The sequence below is a fragment of the Lepisosteus oculatus genome, chromosome 12, assembly GCF_040954835.1.
Source record: "Lepisosteus oculatus isolate fLepOcu1 chromosome 12, fLepOcu1.hap2, whole genome shotgun sequence".
In the NCBI taxonomy this organism is placed as follows: domain Eukaryota; kingdom Metazoa; phylum Chordata; class Actinopteri; order Semionotiformes; family Lepisosteidae; genus Lepisosteus; species Lepisosteus oculatus.
In genome coordinates, this window is record NC_090707.1 from 21506825 (window position 1) to 21528324 (window position 21500).

The 21500-nt window shown below is 36.9% G+C and overlaps 1 protein-coding gene across 8 annotated transcripts in view; it reads left to right on the forward strand.

Annotated features, from left to right (window-relative positions):
* Positions 1–5925, forward strand: part of adarb1b (adenosine deaminase RNA specific B1b) — a 173429-nt gene extending 167504 nt beyond the window's left edge. For all 8 annotated transcript variants that reach the window (XM_015359255.2, XM_015359258.2, XM_015359256.2 and 5 more), the window contains one exon: positions 521–5925. In XM_015359255.2, coding sequence (XP_015214741.1) covers positions 521–697 — 177 coding nt within the window. In that variant the 3' untranslated portion in view covers positions 698–5925. The remainder of the gene's footprint in view (positions 1–520) is intronic.
* The last annotated feature ends 15575 nt before the right edge of the window (positions 5926–21500 follow it).

The window sequence follows — 21500 nt, forward strand, 5'->3', positions numbered from 1 at the left end:
TTTTAATTATTTGTTTTGTTAATGACATTCACAGACAATATTAGACTTTAATTTAATTTTAGTTACTTGAATCAGTATTTATATTCCATATTAAGTACTTTTAAAGAAGTAGTAAAACAGATTAAATTAAGGAACTGTTCCACTTCTGATGCACCACAAGTGCCACCTGTTGATCTTCTTTGTCTGGTAAAAAGTTAAATTTCGGCACACTGACACATGGTACTATATGCGGCAGTGTGCTTGCTTGAGACTTTTGCGCATTCTGAATGCCTGCGTCTGTACACTATCCTGTGATTTTTCTCTTGCTTTTTCTCTGCAAATAACAGTTTAGCAGTCTTTCATCGGTTGGAGGTTCATTTTGGAGGGCTTTTGTATGCATTGGTTTACAAACCCTAGTTTGTCTGTCATTCTTTACCATCCTTATATTATAAGAATGTGCTACAAACAGAAATTTAGACTTCTGGAGCAATCTGAATGCATTTTTAATACTTTTTTTTTCCCCGTTTGTGTGCCATTTCAGCTTTCATCAACTCTGCGAATTAAAGTATCCAAGCCCTCTTCATACCATGAAGCCAAACAAGCTGCTATAGAGTACCACTCTGCAAAGCAAGCTCTCATCAAGGCATTTCAGAAGGCAGGGCTAGGGGCTTGGGTGAAAAAACCCATAGAACAGGACCAGTTCTCTCTCAGCCCCTGATTGGACCAGCAAGAGAGGAAGGAATGGATGGTGGAAAAAATACCAGCTGCTGAGACTTTATGTTCTGTTTGCCTGTGATAAGACTTTCTCTGTTGCTTTCCTATCCTCTCTACCCTTTTAATTTTTTTTATGGTGTCTCGTGTTTCTTTAGTTTTGTTTTAACTTTATGGTTGTTATAATTGCATCTGCGTAACATAAAGTCTTGCCCTTTTTAAACTGGAAACATTTTTTTTTATTTTAGAAAACGAACAGTAACATTTTATAATTAAGAAGTTAAAAAGAGAAAAAAAAAAAGAAAAAAGAGCCAGCTGTCTAGATGAATTTGCCTAAAGAGCACGTTTATGCCAAATAGTAGTAGAGCTTGAATTAATTTGACCTCTCAGTTGTGTGTGGAGCTAGGGTAATGGGTTTTGCTATCCTTTTTTATGTTTACCTCTAATCTAAGAGAACATCTCATTCTGAGCACTGCTGTTTTTCCACACTTAAGCAGAGCTAATATGAGTTTCAGTCTTCAACACAGATTGTATGGAGATGCCAAACTGTCATTTTTAACTTAAAAAAATCAAAAAGATCCCTTCAGAGAACTGGGAGAGAGTTTTTGTTCTATAGCAATTTCTTTGGTGATACTAAAAGATTCAGAATTTGTCAGACATTTCTACAACCAGAAAATATTTTACAAGATTTGTGTAATTAAACAGTAAGAACTTTCTTAGAAACACAAACAGGAAGTAATCAAACAGATTAAAAATATGAAACATAAGAAGAAAACATCAAAATTAATGCTTTTGTTTGTGGCACAGTAATAGGAGAGTGAAAGATGTTTACACGTGCAGGTAAATGACACACTAGTTGTATAACCTTTAAAAAGGGACACAGAGGGTTAATGACCCTCTAGTAATGTTCATAAAAGTTTGGCTTTCCAATCAGGATAATTAAATTCTTGTTTTGCTTTCAACCAGTATTCTCTTTGTAGGACAAAAAAGTGCTTTTTAGCCACTGAGCATTTTTAATTAATGATACTTTGGTCTTTTCCCAAGAGCTGAGACATACAGCACAAGTAGTAAGTCTTAAAGCAAATCTAGAAGGAAACTGGTGAAACAAGCTGTTTTTACAGAACAGTCATGTTAAAATCTAAATGTGCCAATTGGTATTCACACTGCCAAAAAAACATACAGAGATTGTGATGTTCTTCATTAACAGCCCATTTTTACAACATTACTGTCCAGCATTTTAGGAGTGTGGATAAGGAGTGTCATGACTATGCATTGCACTAATATGTAAAATACTATCATATTGAAAAATTGGGAACAAAAATTAAGTCTCCGTTGCACTTTTCATAGTATCTAAACGATTAAATGAGGTGAAATAAACAGGTACCTTTTGAAGTGCAGACCGAGATCCCTTTTTAGCAGAAAATGTTATAACAGTATAACATTTTTACTAATTAAAAGAAAATATCTGGTATTAATTTTTATATTTTTGACATCATTTTTTGCTTTATTTTTATCACAGCTGGGGTGGTTGAAGGATTTTTAAAAATATTTTGCACGTTTACGATCAAATACAAGCCATCTATCTGCATGGTAAACTTTGTAGTGGGTCTGGGGGTTTAATGTTGTTTGGAGCTCTACATACTCTATACATTTTTGAATTTCAATGCCAGCATTTTTAAAACCAAGCAACTTTTTGCTGTTCTCTGATGTAAATAAAATGCAACTTTTGTTTTCCCTGAATTGTTCCATTACCACTTCTTTTATTGTAAAAACATGTATAAGCTTGTTATTAAGAAGTAATACGAAATGTTGGGCAGGAGTGAACGTGCTGATGTAAATAATATTTTATGCTGCCCTTTTCACAAAGATGTTCCTACAGTATCTGTTTTCATACTAATTTTCAATGGGTACTGCATTACACAGCTCAGCATTTTGTTTTAGCAGTTTTTCCCATTTTTTTGTATTGCTATTAAAAGGCCAATAGATTTTAAGAGATTTAAAAGAAATATTTAAAAAAGGAAATTATGTGGAAACTAAATCCTCAGATCTGGGTTCAGCAAATTTAACCTTTTTTCCTGGGTGACGAGCACAACAGAAATATGGACCAGATAAAAGAAATTCACTGAGATTTGAGGTTTTTCCTCAGAATGCATAGAGCCCTGTGTTGAAGCTGTTTAAATTTTCTTTCTTGACAAAGTGTTCAGTAGAACCAAATCCGGTAATGTAGATAACAACTTGCACACTTTTTATTGTATGTTATGATTCTGGGAATATCCACTTATGAAGAATCTACTGTGTATTTCCATAAAATAAAATCTGTTTGTGAATCATTTCATTCTGAAATGCATTACTTTTAGCTTAAGGTAGGTCATGTTTATGGTAACCCAACCAAACCCTGATGATTTACAAAACTGTAGAAAGAAACCAGTTACATTTCTAACTAACCTGTCAGTCAGCACTTTTTATAGCTATTCATAGAAGATGAACTGTTAGTAGCTCTTCCAAAAGCCAAACCTAAGGATATACAGTATGCATATAAGCTTGTATATGTCTATACTAGCTTATTTTCCTAGAGCTGTCTCTCAGTTGCAAAGCCCTTTATTGTACTGCTTAATTTCTTGTTTCTTCACAGCAGAAAATCTTATCCGTTTGTGTTCCTTTTCCACTACACTGTTTCCTCGTTTTACGAATGTCCGTTTAACAGATTGTTCCATTATCACATTTGAAAAATGATTACCTTTCTGTATGTATAATGAATTTTCACTAAAACCAAAGCATGCCAAGACACACATACAGTATATTCCCAGCCCTTTCCACCATCTTTTGTACAGCCTGCTGTTGTCTGCAGTATTATCTGTTGGCAATGGCAGCCTACTTAGAGCTTGAGCCATTTGTATGAGTTTAATTTCAAAATATCTTGCCCCTATCCTTGGTAAGCTGAAATCTCAGACATTAACTTTTACCAGTGAGCGAATCATCTGTCAATGCTGAATAGGACCACTTTGTTTTCACAATATGTTTGGCCCATTTTTCCTTTATACTGTGTTTTAATTAGTACTGTTTAATGTAATAAATACTTATGTACAATATGCTGCATTTGTACATTTTTAGTATCATAAATATGTTTTGACTCAGGTCATTTATCTCTTATTATGGCCTTTACTTAAAGGTAAATTTATTTTTGTTTAACAAATGTTAGCTTTCGAGTAACAAAGATCTCGAAAGAACTTTCGTAAAACGAGGAGTAGGTTTATTTTGATGTTGAATTCCTGTTTGCTCCCCCCTGCCCTCCAAAAAAGCCTGGCACCATTTCTATTATTTAAATTTTTCTTTAAATTAAAAATAAACAGTAAATTGCTTTCAAACGAGACCCAGTGTTTGATAGTGCTTAACAATCTGGACATGTGCAATTAAGAAATGATTTCCACAAACCGCTACACCAAAAAGAGAATCAACATCCATTTTGTTTGCTCATTCTTTGTAATCTAATTCACGCTGTTTTTAATTAAACGGAAGTGGTATTTAACTGTGAAAACTTGTTCAACTACAAAACCACCACAAGCACATTCCATACAGCAGTGCGATCTGTTCTGGTATAGGGGAGTTTTGTCACCTAGTGCAAAGCTTAGAAAATCCTAAATTGTGGTGAGGAAAGATATGTTGTTGCTGCCAGACACACAGAGAAAATAAATAATTGATGTATGTATTTATTTGTGCAATTTAGACTGAGCCGTTTCTCACCCTGACTTTTGCTGCAGTATGTAGAGCTGGAGTTCACTGTAGTGGCTGTTGTACTTTAGAAGCACTCTTCAAAATCACTCCAGCATCTCTGGATGTCAGCTGTGGTAGCTCGACCAAAGATATGGTACCTGTGTTCTTAACTTTCTTTGGAACTTAAAATTGGATGTTTCTTATGAATGGCATGACAACAGGATGTCTTCATAGAGTGGGTGGGCTCTGGGTATAGTGTCTTTTATTCATTGTTTTTTCTTCTACTTTACATCTACTAATGTATGATTTTTTTTTAGGATTTTGTACAAATAAACCTTTAGTGTATAAGTTTTCTTCCAGCTTTGAAGTCAGATAAAACTCCTGTTAAGTTACTCCATTTAATTCTGTGAATGTTGATTCAAAGATGTATATATTGTGAACTTATCTGATGTTGTTCTCTCAAAAAGAGGAGATTCTACATGTTTTACAAATGTTGGTAACTTTAAAAGAATATCAAGAAAAAAAGCTCTCCAAAACACAATTCCATGTTCAGACAAATAAGATATATTTATTGAATATTGACATATGTTTAAAATATCTAATATTTTTATGATTAGATGCAGCTGTGATGTGTCTGAGGGTAATTTTTTGCTGCTGTGTTCTAAACTATATGTATAGTATCAAGGTAATTGGAATAAACTCAATGAGCTCATGTCATTGATCCCAACTTGGTGCTGAACAGAGCAAATGTTTGAAATTCAGCTTCTTCTGGGTTTATTTTTGATATCTCTGAAATGTAGATTTGTTTATGGTAATATAAAGTATATGATTCTTGTAATGTGTTTGAAAAACATATAGTAGTAGCAAAACATTGTAATGAGTGGAAAAATGAATGATTACCTCAGTGTTTTTTTTCTGTAGTTGCCAAATGTTAAATTACATTGACTCGTGACTTAGGTGACTTTAAACACTTACATTTGCAGAAATGATGAAGCAGAAAGGGCTAAGAGGCTCAACAGCTAATTTGCTGACATCCTTGCATTTTCCCTTGTGGAGACGTAATCACAAGTGAAATCGGCTTCGTTTTCCTATTTGAGGAAATCCATTCACATCTAATGAATAAATGTAAAAGAACTGTTGGAGGAGCAATGTCAAAAAGAAACCCAGATTTCATTTCTTAACGCATACCATATAGGGAGAAAATTCAATGGAACCAATATGAATGTGATGAAAATCATAACAGTCTACTTTCTTGGGAGGAGAATGCGCGTGTTTTTATGCCAGTGGTTCAATCCTGGTTTGCCTTCTGACTTGTTTTGTGTTTTGGCGACTCTCCGACAGCCCAGCACGCCTGTACTGGGCTCCTGCACTGCTACATTCCACTGTGGTCTCTGTAACATACAGTACATCAGCAACCTGCATGAGCTCCTACACTGAAGCTGCACCCAGCATGAAAAAAAAACGTACATGTAGAAAATGGAAAATAGATCTTTAAAAGGAAAAAATAAATAAGAAATTAGTTTACTTCTGTATGTCTGTCTGCTTTTTTTCATGTCAAGTATTGCTTAAGTGTGGGTGTTATTATAACCTTTAAGTCATTATTATGCTCAAATTCAAATTTCATGGGAAATTATGCATACTTTTTTGCAGCCAGGAGCAAGGTTCGTCTTTTTTTATCTTCAGACAAAGTAAAGGGGAATAAAATGTACGGTGAATGAAAAAGTTACCTGCCACTTAAAAACTGCAAAATTTTAAACAGTTATGAGGGGAAATTGATTATCATCAATTTGTATAAAGTGTACTGACGTTTTATTCAACAGATATCAGATCTGATATAACAGATACAGTACATTCATTATGTTGATTAACATTGATCATGAACAGGGATTAGGGACATTTGTCTCAGGCTAGAATACTGCGTGGCCAATGTTGAAGCAATTAAAAGATTTACTTCTGCGATGTGTGGTTTATATGAAGTGGTATTGTGAGATCTTAGATATTCCTATTATAGACCTAGGGGTTTATACTGGTCTCTGATCCCTAGATGCCACACATTGTTACAGTGCAAGTAACAAATGTTCTGTGGGGCTCAGGTCAAGATGCATTCTCATCTTGCACAAAAGCTGTTGTTACTGTACATGAAAAGAACCGAGGACATGTGTCATACTGGAATATTATTACTGTTGTTCAAATCCCATTTATGTTCGGTCTCCCATTCCTCAGGTGGGTTAACCCCAGGATTAGCAGGGGCCAGAATGGAAATTGCACAATCTCCAGGCTATGGAGATTCTATCTGCTGAGCAGATGTATTTTACCTAACGCACTGCTTTGGAGACCACATACTGTATTTTTGTCGTTTCAACCACTCAGGAGAGCGCTGTGCTTGCAGCCTCAGAAAACGGAAGTAATTTAGACCCTAAAGACTCTTTACAGCACTCTGCTCGTCAAGAAATCAAAGGTGGTAAATGGTGTTATTTTACCATTTCCTAGGAGCTTTCTGAAGTACATATCAGTATGTTAGTGTTGCACAGATGACATTATTGGATTTAGGTATTTTCAAAACCCAAGAATGAGATGGTCTAGTAATCACATTTATTTTCATTGTGATTTGTTTTAAGGGGGGAAGGAAGTCATTTGTTTCTGCTGGAGGATACAAATTTATTAACAATCTTTTTTCATTGCTGATATAAATTGTTCCCTTGCAAACTTGGGGCAGTAGTCATTTAGAAAGGAAAAAAAGGCTTTCCTTTAATATCCCACACTGAAGGTAAAATTCAATACATGAGCAAGTGGCTAAAGGGGTAAGCAGAAGAGAACTGAGCACCAGAATTATGATGAGATAATTTAAAGTAAAATCAAAAGAATATACTGTATAATCTCTAGTGCAAAATTACTAATCAAAGTACAAATAACAAATATTGTCATCTGAGGACAAGAATGAAGGCTGGAGAAGTCTTGGTTAAAGTGCTTGGGGGACATGGCCTCTGCTTCTTGTACTGATGGTTTATTGTGGAGGTTACATTACACAAGATTTTGAAATCAAAGCTCTCATGGGTGACAGCTTTGGATTTAATGCTGATGAAAGCATTACAGTAACTTAAAAATGACATTGCAAGCAAACTAAGACTATTTCAGTTCTACAAGAAAGTACAGTAAGAGAAACGCTTAAATTTTCCATTTAATATAAAACTAAAAATCTGGATTATTTCTAATCAATTGAAATACTTCTGAAGTATATATTTTTAAACAATCTACAGAAATTGACACCTTTTTTGTAATGTTTTGTCTTAATTCAAAAAGCCTTGCAATTAACTGCGATCCTTATACAGTATATCACATTATTGTATAGAATACTACTATATACTATAGTACTGTATATACTACTATATAATAATTATATATAAAACAATAATATAAAAACTACTTTGAGCTCTATTATATATTGATAGATATACAGTAAACACATGTAGAGAGAGAACAAAAAAGAGGAAAAGTGGGATGCTTATGTCTGGATTGGGAGAGATAAGGGTGTTTTAATTGAGACCCAGCCTGCATGAGACAGTGTACAGTGTTTTCCTCTTTGCAATGTTTGTTACAGTGTGTGTTTTCATGCACTGTGGGATGGCCCACCATAGGAGCACAGGTTCTAAATGGGGCAAGAGCACAGAAACATCCCACTCACAAGATTTAAAGTATAAAACTATGTTTTTATAAAGTATTAATTTATAGTAACCTAAACTAGGACTCTTCCAGCAAGACACTGGCAAAAATAAACAGCCTTGTGTGGTGACCAAAATGGTCTTTTTTTCCCACAGGATGCTGGGGAGAAAATAAACTGCCCTGAGCTGTGGCTGAAAAGGCCAGGAAACAAATAACCCACAGTGGGAAAAATAAGTTACCTGCACTGGGGAAAAGTACCAGCCTTTCATACCTATGGAGGTATATAGTTCTTCCTTGCCTAGCAGGGAAAATAAGCCCTAGTAACAGGAAGATGTGGTTTTCCAGCTCTCATGCCGGAAAACAAACAGCCTTCAGCCAGGGAGACAGACTAAGTCTGTCCAAGGGAATGTCTGAGGCGGTCTGGCAACATCAGCCTCTGGATTCTGCTCCAGGTCATTACTATCTCCTTTCCCACTCAGCACCCCATTTATCCTGTCTGGAGAAGGATGTGCAGCTGATCCTGCTTCAGTCATTACTGTTGTCCCATCACACTCCCTGCGATCTGCATGTCATCATCTTGGCCAGGAGGGAGCCATGAAAAAGAATATAAGCCTCTGGAAAAGCCACACCATGCGAGGCACATCCGTACGTGGCATCACAGTATATACATATACAGTAAATACTGTATGCAGGCATCTAGAATCCATGTCAAAACCCCTGTTAGTGAAAAATTAATTGCAGTATACTACAGTCTGGTCTATTATGCCGCTATCAGTTCTTCACTTCTAAAAACAGATCAATAGGTGGTACCTGCATTTTATCAGATGTCACTAAACAGTAGCTTAATTTATTGTTTTTTTTTCCTAGTCTAGTCTAATAGTCATATTCCTTGAAAATCTAACATTTTATACAGTATGTTGTGTACAGTAAACATATAAAATACATAGCTTAGCTGAAATGTAACTTGGGTGGCTATACAGTATTTTCTTTCTGAAAAGGGGATTACATGCCATGAATGGAGCCTGGATCCAACCTTATTTTTTTACTGTTCCTCGTTTCACAAAAATAAAACAATACATTTAATGGAGTGACTATAAACTAATCAAAACAACTAAAACTGTCAAACCATTAAAAATTGTGCAATTTGCTGCTATGTTGTTAAGGTACAGTACTGTTCAAGCACTGCTTGAAACATTTAAATGACTGCTTGCAAGGCAGTGGTGTAAATAATTGTGTCTAGATGAAGCTAGTCTGTAAGTATAAAGTTGATGTATGGTATGGATATCTGTGGATATTCACAAAGTTCTTTAATGTCTGGCATGTCGGGAAATGTAGTTTTTTTGTCCATGTACAGTATGTGGCTCATGTGCCAAATTAAAAATGACATACTGAAGTAGGCTCTTCCTGTTCCATTTTAAAAAGGCCCTTTAAAACTAAAAAACTTAAAATAATTTTACAAATGTAAAATTAATAAATGACACTCATAAAATCCAGAATTAATATAAATATTTGACTTTTGTGTTTGCTCATGTCAGATCACACAGGAGAGCGTGATTTAAAAGCAGATTAGCACGTCGGTGTAAAGCAGTACATAATCATTTCTGAAATTCAGAAAAAAATGTCCTTGTCACTATGCTACCAAAAACCAAATGAAATGCATCGCAATTAGTGGCTGCCCAGCTCACAGAAGCATTTCACACTATTGTACATTACTATTTATATTGGGGATATATCAAATATCAAACTGAAAAGAACATATTTGTTTCTTAAAATTCATTATATATATCTCCTATGCATTGCTTGGGATGAACCCAAGTTCATGTGTATGAGTGCATATATGCTTTGCTGGCTTTTTAAACCAATTTAAAAAGCCAGCAAAGCATACATGCACTCATACTGAGTAGCCAGGAAGAGGGAGGTACTGTAGAACAGGCACAACACAAAAACTCCACATTCTGGGAAAAATCCAGTGTTTGAAAACAGGTTTCTGTTTGTTTTTCTCTAGCAGTCATTTTATTAACAATTGACAAAACAAAAAGTTTTTTTATTATTCAAGGGTCTATTTAAAATAGAAAATGAAGTGTCTCTTCACAGCATGTAGTTATTAATTTGAAGACGTGAGCTAAAAAAAAAACTACATTTCCTGATACCCACACAATGAAAGAATTCTATGACGTAATATCCACAGATATCCATACCGTACATCCCTGTAGTATTAACGTCAATCTCGCAGACTGGCTCCAGACTGGCAACAGCTCTGCTTTAGTTCATGTAGGTAGATGCGTCAGCATGCATAGACAGTAAGGGAACAGGTAACAGGCTTATTCCATTCTGAAATGAAAAGAAAAGAAACACAACATTTTGGCTGTGGAGCCTTCTTCAGGTGTGACGGCTCTACAGCCAAAACGTTGTTTCCCTTCTTTTCTTTTCAGCATGGAATAAACCCATTACCTGTTCCTTTACAGCACTGCTTTGCAAGCAATCAAAATTATATTAAATATTTTGAGCAGTACATACTGCATCTCAACAATATAACAGCTAATTGCAATATTAACTATTTAAATATATTAATCTAAATATACAGTAGTGCAGATTTGTACCAGCTACTTGCAGTTTGCAACAGTCATTCAAATCACTACTCAAAATGTTTAATCAGACATTTGTTGTACAGTATGTCTGTTTCCTTTTAAATATGAAGTTACATCCTGCCCTAAAATTATAGTTTTTGTTGTTAGTATGCATACAGTATGATTAGCACTAGAAAGCAGTAATGTGTTAATAAACATTTAATACTGTACTGATTTGTCTGACAACCACATATAGCTGGAGTGCTTTAAAGATTCATTGAGCCACCTGGCACCTTGCATATTCTAGATGGCTGCCTCTGTAATGTATATCCTTTGTAACTACAGTAGGTGTGTAAAATTAGCTGAATGGTCTCCGCTCATTTGTATCATATCTTATGGACTTAATATGATCATTACAATTCTTCATTGGGTATGTCCATTGGCACAAGGTATCTTCACTCTCATATCCCGAAATTTGTGATACATAGAATGTTAGAATAATCCACTTGATTTTCTTTAAATTCCGTTTTATTTTGGAAGGATCATGTTGGTACTTGTGGAAGCTGACATTTCTACCACTTTAGCTTATTAAAATCTGTTTTGTAGAAGCAACTGCCAGGATAAAATGGCTTTTGAAAAGGAAGAGGTGAAAACTATTTCCAAAATGGAACTGTTCTGATTACAATTGAAAATCACAGTCGAGCTGGCATGTTGTTTTGCTTTTTATTTAGCTTTATCACTAAGATCCTTGTACTGTTCTTCATATGGTATATTTGAGGGTATGGCATTGCATCATATCAGTACGCAGCACCTGGCCAACATGAAAAGTGTCCGATTATCTCCTCTTGGATTACCTGTCAATACTGTTACAGGAGGGAGCCCACAACACAAATTAAAAGTTATCAACAAAAAGCTTCTGTCAGAGGCAAATGTTCAAATAATTCCGGCTGTTCAACAGTTTTTTTCTGTTTCTGCAGGAATCGTGTATAATAAAAAGAAGAAAAGTGAAAGATAAAATAAGAAGTTGTAGTTTTCTACAGAATTTAAGGTTCAGGTTTTCCTCACTAGAGAAAAAGATATATTTCTGGAAAATCTTTAGAAGTCGAGTCTCAAGGTGAAGTGGGATTAGTGTGAGGAGTCCCTTGGTGCTAGCCACTTTCATGTTTTATCTGCAAATTGTATTTCATGAGGTTCAGCCCATAAAAGAAGAAAATCACTTCTGGGTTCCTCCAAAGCTAGGAAATAGATGTTGCAATAATTTTGTGACAGGCTTTTCAACCCTTGGAAAGCTTTTATTTAACCATTCACAGGGAGTTTGTTCTATATGTGAGCAATAGTTCAATATGTACGGTGGACTGTTTTTAGGCAATAATGAATTCTGGTTACTGATCTTTTTGTTCTTCTGCAATATCTGCCCATCATGGTTTCTGTTCAGCTCCATCTTAGACGTTGTGAATATGACACTCAAACGATTTAGTAGGGTAGTACAATAGTAGGGTCCTTAATTGTTTGGGTTTATTTAACTCACTGAGATTTGATTTTGAGTTATTTTTCTGCATGGTGTAATGGTTTAAATTTACTTGAACAAGTAAAACGTAATTTTTCTGGCAACTAAGAATCAGTTGCACAAAATAAAAAGCAATGTAGTTACACAGATTCGAAGTATACTGTATACAATTTTATTAATACAACAGCAGACATGCACAGCAGACTCACAGCAGGGATAGTATACAGTATACATGAATCTGTCTGCCCTGATACAAATGAAAGATCATTTGCTTAGGTATTACAAGGATACAAGTAACATCAGGTTTAAACATTGACTATAATATTTATGGTTTACCTTGTAAGTTAAATTACTCTCATACAATTAACATTCATATTCTCGAAAATACTTATAATTGCTGTTGTAAAACGTTATCAAGCATTTTAGTTTCGTTTTGATTTAGTTAAACTTTTCAGGTTAATAATTTGAACCTTGAAGGTACAGTACTCATCCAAAGCAGCCACTTGACAGCTGGTCTGTGAAAGTCTTACATGAAGACTGAAACAGTGAACTGGGTTTGTCAGGCTGATGTCCAATCTTCTTCCACTGGATCATCTCCCAAAAGGAGTAATGTTTGCGTCAGGAAAAGAGAGAGAATACCACTAAAGCCTTATATGTACAAATAGTTCTCAAAGTCAGAAAACCTCACTAGCATATAGCTGAACTGGGCTTTTCAAGAGTTTGTGCACAAAGTCAATCTCAGGGTCCAGTAGAATGAGAGAGGTAGGGAAAAACTCAGCATCCAGCTGTAGGTGCTGCTACTGAATATACTGTATACTATGGTAATATATGTCAACAAAAGTCCTACCATATTAATTACATTGATGAGGCTAAATCATAATTGGCTAGTTACAAGATTTCTCCTGTGCAGAAAAATACAGCCTGTTTATATAAAGACTCACTCTCAGTCTGGAATCTTAAATTGAAGTTCAGTTTCTGAGACTCAGACAGTGGTGGATGCAGTTATGTGGATATTACATTGCCATGTCACCAAGTTTTGATTGCGATAGCATCTTTAAGTCCCATTATCATGGCTGGTGATTGGTTGTGACATCATCAGATGTCTTTCTCCATCATGCAAGTTCCTATTTGACTGTTCAACTTTTAGACATAGCTTCTTGGTGGTGCAGATTTAGAGGTGCCAAAGGTGGTGTTTCATCATGGGACATGTCAATAATGGACCTAATTGATGATTTCCTGGTTTATTTTATCCTGCTTTTCAAGGATGCCCATCTCAAATGCTTTCTTGAAAGCTTGAATCTCTGAGGCTGAGCTGTGCCAGGGTTAGTGTCAATTCAGTGCCACAGAAAGGGCTGTCTAAAAAACTTTCCCACACTGAATTCTTATTTTTATAATAAACCTTGCTGATACAACTCAAATATGCTGATACAAATATTTCTGCAGACATAAACTTTATGTTCCACTCCTTTTAACACAGAGTAATGAGCCTTAGAAAAATTGTTTTAATGTTTGTTAGAAAAAATGGGAGAAATGTATTGATATCTTCCAAACGAAAATGACATAAAAATGATCAATTTAGAGAGTACAGCACACTGTAGATTACTGCTTCATTTAAAGCAAAAGTAATAATCTGCCTTCAAAGGTTTCTATCTGCTTCATGTTGCTGGTGAAAATAATTCAGTAATGGTTGCTCCAAAACATAAACCTTCAACAGTAAAGAACCAGAACATTAATAAAGATTAAATATTATTTTTCATGTGCAAATGTCAAGGACATTCACGCCATGATATTATTCAAACCATTCCAGTCAGATTATTAATAATTCATAGAGTTTTTTCCTCTGAATTCTGCCTCCTGTTGGGTACATGTGGGGCAATGATCACTTGCTAGGTTCAGGCCTCTACAACTTCACAGAGAAACATTAACCAGGCCAACAGAGGGAATTATTCACTAGCAAACAGTCAAAAATCCGGAATTGACAAAAGAGAGTAAGAGCCTTAACATTTGAAGCTTTTGTAAAATTTATTAGCATGGTCCACTCAGCTGCCACAAAATACTTTTTTTGTTTTAAAATACACTTTTGCTTAACAAATATGTTTTTAAATCCATACTGTGCATCTGTTTTCTAGCTGCTTCCTCCAATTCAGGGCTATGTGGGAACTGGAGCCTAACCTGCAAGCAATGGGCGCAAGGCAGGGTAGACCCCGGATGGGGTCCATTGGAGGACAGACTGACACTACCACAGGCACTCACACCAGGGTCAGTTTTTCCAGAAGCCTATTAACCTACAAGTATATTTTGGTACTGTGGGAGGAACCCAGAGCACCCAGAGGAAAACTATGTGAACGCATGATGTCTTGAAATAATGAATTAATTTAATTGAATGAATTCATGATTTCTCAAATACTACTGACAGCACCTTTTTTACTTCCTTCATTTTTAATTGAAGATTCAACATTTATCCAATATACCACCAAATAGCTGTTCAATGAATTTAACTTTTCATAAACATTTGAGAAAGAATGTCAAAAGTCTCATTTTCACAGTTACATCTTTCAAAATATTTATAGGAAGCATAAAAGAATTTAAGATCATTGTAGATCAACTATGAGGTTTGATTAGTACCTATGATTGCCGGGTAATTAGCATATTTATGACCACCTAGGGATGATTCCGAATGAGAAGTGATGGAAAGCATTATTATTAAGCAACAGAGCAAATCAGTATGCAAAGTAGGTTTCAGGAACAAATCAAACAATTGCGTGTATTGTTTGTTGATCCAATGATAGAGACAACTTGTGTAGAAGCCCTGGAGCATGTACAGGCATTAATATCTCCACACAAATATTAATGTGAATCAGTGGAGTTTATTTGGCACATCTTGCTTATTTGGTTAGCTAGTAACTAATTGCTCTGAGGGTCCAATCTTTTCATAGAAAATTGGGTAACGTGTTCCATAGTGTGATGTCCAACAAAAGGAGACACAATCCGTGTGTGTATGAAGCAGCAATTTCCTTTTTTACGTATGCATACGGGAGCCAAAGCCGATGAAGCAGTCTCAACTCATTGATACAAAAGGACGCTTTTTATACAAAATCACAAAACCCACCCAGAAAAGTGTCAGTACAGTTCCATTCCATATATGGTGTAAACCCAAGGCTGCTAGCCTCGGTACATGATAAACTGTAAGAATTATAAGAACATTCTTGGGTTCCTTTAATCATTGTTTTTGCAGATATCGGGGACTCTCAGTTCTGGTCCGGCTGCCTGATGCTAGCTCTGCCCTCATGTTCTGGGAGCGCAGACAGCTCACATTTAAGTTGCAGTTAGTAATGTTCCATTATTCTAGCAGGATAGTTAGTAAATTATTTACACAGTAAAAGCAAACTAGTGTAAAACGGGAAATAAATGTTTGATCCCTAAGTCCCCCCTTAGAACATATTGACACATTTTCCAATCATGTTCTACACAAACAAATGTAACAATCGTTCTGATGGTTTTTTGTCTTCAGAATGGACTATCATCATGGATGTGGTAACCTTAGCGCATAAAGATATGACTAGGACAAAACATGATATGACTAGGACAAAACAAATATTACTAATGCCACCAATAAATATTGAGCCAGGGTACTACCCCAGTCATCAAGGCATCCAACATTCCTTTGTATAAAGACTTCCCTCCTGTTCTGTTTTAAAAGCCCTTCATTTGAGTTTCCATTTGTAACATTAATAAAATTAGCAGTTTCCCAATTTTCTAACGTCAATGGGCATCATCCATGACATGTGTGACTGCGGGAAGTCTTGAATTTCTTGAAGTCCTATTGGTAGAATATGCAGGTCCTGCATTTTTGTTTATATGAACACCCAAAAGAAATATTTAACCATACAGTAAATGAAGAGGAATCATCAGCATGAAGGAATTGGAGATTTCTCTAATGTTGATGTCACATGTAATTCTGAGATGTGTCATACACAAGGTGCATCTTTGTGTTGAGGAACATAACCAGCATTTGATGATTAATATGGAATGTTAACATTTATTTTTTGCAATTTTCAAATATATAAATGGTTTAGCTTGTGGTCAACATGCCCTTGCTGACCTTGGAATCCAATTTACCTACAGCCATACAGTATCACCTTGCAACTCACAACTAAGCTAAGCAGCTAAGAAGCTAAGCAGGTGTGAGCTTGGTCAGTACCTGGATGGGAGACCTCCTGGGAAAAACTAAGGTTGCTGCTGGAAGAGGTGTTAGTGGGGCCAGCAGGGTGCTCACCCAGCAGTCTATGTGGGTCCTAATGCCCCAGTATAGTTACGGGGACACTATACTGTAAAAAGGCGCCGTCCTTCGGATGAGACGTAAAACCAAGGTCCTGACCCTAAAAATCCCAGGGTGTTACTCGAAAAGAGTAGGGGTGTAAACCTGGCGTGCTGGCCAAATTTCCCATTGGCCCTTACCAATCATGGCCTCCTAATAATCCCCATCTATGAACTGGCTTCATCACTCTGTTCTTCTCCCCACAAATAGCTGACATGTGGTGAGCGTTCTGATGCACTATTGGTGCCGTCGCATCATCCAGATAGATGCTGCACATTGAGGGAGAGGAGTCCCGATTATCAGTAAAACACTTAGAGTGGATTTTCCAGAAAAGAGCTATACAAGTGTAAGCAATTAAGCAGTTATTATTAGTATGTATTTTGATTGTGGGAGAAAAGCAGAGCACCCACAGGAAACCCACACAAACATGGGGAGAACATCCAAAATCACCACATTTCACCACAATTCTGCAAGGCAATGCTAACCAATGCACCACTGTGCTGCCTAATTATTTAATTTTAATGAATCCTCTTTTCCTAATCAGCAGAAGTTGCCAGTCTCACTGAACCTTGGCTGATACTGTTTTTGGCCTTGTAGAGCACTTTCTGAATAAACTCAATAAACCCCAGACTCCCTGCTCCATTTGAACTCTGTGATCAATGAACCTAGCCCCAAGCGAAATTTTGAAATATAGAGACCCAGAACAGGATCCTCCTGAAAAGCAGAAAGATGCTGCAAACAAAGTTAAAAAAGGTTTGACCCTTTTATTTTGTGGAAAATAAATCTTGCATACTAACTTGTAACTTTTTTGTAAGTGGAAAAGTTTGAATTGGTGAACATTCCTATACAGTGCACTGTATGCTCTTTTACATTATGTGCATGAAGTCTTATCATTTCTGTTATACAGTATATTAGAGGGATACAGGATGGCATGTTGGCACAGGCCTGGGGCCCTGGGTTCAATTCGAGACCTGGAGAGTTTAATGTTTTCCTTGTGTTCACATGGGTTTCCTCTGGGTACTCTGGTTTGCTCCCACAGTCCAGTTATTTAACTACTGGAAACACAGGCCGTGGTTTGAATGTGTGTGGGTCTGTATTTATGTCTGTCTGCCCTGCAATGCACTGGCCTCCGGTCCAGAGTGTTTCCTGCTTTTTGCCTTTTGCTTGCTGTGATAGCCACTGCATCCCTTGAGACACTCTACTGGACAAAGCGGTTAAAATGGATGGATTAATGTGATACAATGAAGCATGTGGTTTATTTTATTTTGAGTAAAGTATCCCCCATTTAATTAAACCCTTATTCAGCTAATGAAAAACTACAGATGTTTCCTGATTTCACATCTTGATCCATCTTAATCATAATACATTATAACATCATTGAAGTGTTCAAGAGTCAGTTCAAGAGACATGTAAAAAAGGGTCAGTTTAAATAATAAGGCTCATAGAATGACAGTATGAATGAATACCTGATGGACAAAACTTTTGTGTTTTTTAGGAAAGTATAGCTACAGAAGTTGTTGCTTTCCACGACCTGCAAAAACGATTTCCCTTCATAGAAGACAGCATAAGATAAACAGATGGAAAAAAGAAACACCTCCTCCACACTCTGCCCTCCCGTCTGCATGGAACAGGCTAAGAGTGACTCATCCGTGAAGAGGACCTGATCCACTGGTGACGAGTCCATTGCTGCCTCTGCCTATCCCAAGGCAGTCGGGTGTGAGGTCTAGGAGGTGTGAGCAGAGGGCCCCTGACAGGTCGCCCTGCTCTAAGGCCAGCAGCATGGAGCCTCACTGTCCTGTCATTGATGTGGGCATTGTGTCTGCTGGCAGTTTCATTAGCAGTATGGGTGGCAGATCTGAAACAATCTTACTTGGGTTACTTCATAATGTCTGGCAATACTGGCACATGGCATGCCTAATTGCAGCATGCCAATGGCTCTCTCCCTTGCTTCTGGGACATTCGAGGCATTATGGAATGCACAGAAAACTGATTAAGTGTGGCGTTTGTCTTGTAGTGACCTAAGCTTTGAATTAAGGCCTTTTTAAAGGTGACCTGATCAGGCATTGTTCCACCTGGACCTTGTTGGGTAAAAGTGCACCTAACAAGCTTTCGTGTGATTGGCAAGTTGCAATGCTTCATTGCACAAGCTGTATTGCTGGTCAGAGGGCTTAAAACAAATTGACAATTTTTTGTGAAAGTACATAAGCTATAACTATAGATCACTTTATTGGCCATATTCAATTTCTTGTATTAGAAATTTGTCTTTTCTCATACACCAACTTGCTCTCTATGAGACACATAGACAGGGAGAGAAGCTTGGGGTCAGAGCACATGGTCAGCCATTTATACAGCACTCCTGGAGCAGTTGGGGTTAAGGGCCTTGCTCAGGGGCCCAATGGAGTAGGATTCCTCTGCAGGCCACAGGATACAAACCGGCAACCTTCCAGCCACAGGCGCAGATCCTCTCATTAATACCCCCAATGTAATGCTCAGAAACTAAATGTTGTTGTGGCTTCTCTAAGGGAAATCTAGCTTCAGACACCTCTTTTCCTGGAACAGTTCCAGCCGCACGGAGTTTAGTTTCTTTAATTTGTCACAGGCGGTTTACCACACTAATCAGCCTCCATTAGTCAACTAATGGTGCAAGGGGACCAGATAGATTTAATAATGCTCTTTAACAGATGGTGATAAGACACAGCACTCTTAATCACCACGAGCAAACAACTCAGATTTTCACAGCAGCATGCCTTTAGATATAAATCTTGCAGGTAGTATAAATATGCAGGTAGAGATGCAGACCTACAGTAGGTAGCAAATCATCTGATGTCAGATTTATTTGTTTGTGTGTTTGTTTTTATCTATTTTGCAGTTGGCAAGTATTTTCTTTTTACACACCCAGTTGGCAATTACCAATTTTTTCTCAATGTGACATTTGTACAAACTTTGGTCAAGTATTGGCAAGGAAATGACATCATCCTCTGGAAAAATAGGCTTGTCAGAGCAATCCATCATTTTATCTGTTAGCAGTGATGGGGCTATCATAAAAAAATACTATAAGCTCACAGAAACATGGCAAATAGCAACAATTCTTGTTGAATCGCAAGCTAAGTGACTCAAGACCAACTGACACCCGCGGAGAATTGTATTGTAGATTTAAGTTTATGATTCTAATGTTATAGTCAGCTAATGACCTCATAGTATTGGAACACTGATGTTTTTAGTATAAGGCTTATTTTTTGTTATTATTGAAAACTTACTGTTTCAAGCATGTTGGTGCCCCATTTGCCAAAACTGTTTTGCAAAAAAAGGCAAATCAAAGAACACTCAGCTCAACATCATTAAGGGTGCATCCAATCTGATAAAACCAAGGAAACAATGAAGCAGACAGTCCATACGTCTGTGGATGCTTTCAAGCTCTTCAACTAGTAAAGACACTTTATCTGAGCAGGATTCAATCTCTATGTCCCATATGCCTCAAATTCAAGCATGGGCTATGTTACTCACTTGTGATTTCTCAAAACTACTTGGGACAATTTGCATAGATCCAGGTAGGGCTCTCTCAATTCCTGGTGCAACAGTAACTCCTAGAACTTCCCAGAAGCCTTTCAATGACATCAGTGAAGGATAGACTTTTCCTCCAATCAGCACTAATCATCATGTAAGGCGCTTGGAGGTTGCATTTGTGTCTCTTGTGAAGTGTGTCAAAAGATGAATGGCTCAATGGATGAGCTGGTTGGGGGAGCCTGTCTTCCCACACTTATTCTCCCTGTGCAGTATGAGGATAGAGGCAATGTGCCAAGACATAAATAATTGTCAATTCCAAATTGGTTGAGTATAAAAAAACACAAGCCTGTTACAAAGTCAAAATGCAAAAGAAGTCTCTTAAGAGGCCTGATGAGTCAGTGGTAATGGACATTAAAACTTATTTCATATAAGACTATAACACAGTTCCCCAGGGAAGAGAACATGCAGTGAGTGAAAGGTTTATCTTCAGGGAGCAAGGAATCCTGTGTCTCTTTCTCATGCTCTATTTACAGGTGCATCCTATGGGGGCTGTCATCAGTTGAAACAGATGTATGCACACAGTATGTTCTGGAGGGAAAATGTACTGTGGCCTTCAGCCAAAAGGTAAATTGGACACCTTTATTGTTGTTATAGTTACAGTCATCCAGTGATTTATATGACATTACATATTTATATGAAATCTTTCAACCATTGGCGTAGTCAGGACTTTTTAAATTCTGCACTTTAAAGGTGACTCTTTGGTAAGTGTAATGTTCTGGACCTACCCTGGTATAGACCCCCCCTTTTTTCTTTGTATGATATGATTACGAGTCTCATTGCCCTCACCTCCCCTCTGGGTAGTGTTGTACTGTAGGTGCCCTCCATATTAGTACTGGGGAATACTCAATCCTCTGGTCTCATTCATCATCCTCACTTTTCTTTTGGATAAACAGGGCAGTGGGAACTCTTGCTAACTGAAATTTGCTAAATACAGCTGGGACTCAGGGACCAAATATTTATCTCATGGTAAGAAACAGGCAGCCAGCACAGCCTTCACAGGTCCAATAGAGACTAAAAATATTTAACAGTGACAAGCTGTCGGGCAATCATTTTAACTCAATATTGTGTGTGTCAGCATAACATGCTGCATTTTCACCCCCAAAGGCAGTGGCATATTGCCAAGCAATCAGAATGCATCATTATGACCTGTTTAGATGCTTAATTTATTAATAGTTCCAGAGACAGACTAGTCCACTGAGAGGAAGGCAGTTTCACTGAAGTCAGGTATCAAATATCAGCAGACATGCTGCAGGAAAATAGTGAAATTGGCAGGAAATGTAGTGCATTTGAGCAGGAAATTATTTCATTTGCTGTATGTTATGTATTATTTTAACAGTTTGCTGTATGTTAATGAATGATCAAAACAGTCATGAATTATTCTATTATAATCTGAAAAATAATCTTGAAGCAAATTTGGTCAACCACTGATTAGCTTCTGATTATACTTTCAATTTGCAGAGCAATTTAAAAAATCCTAATACTT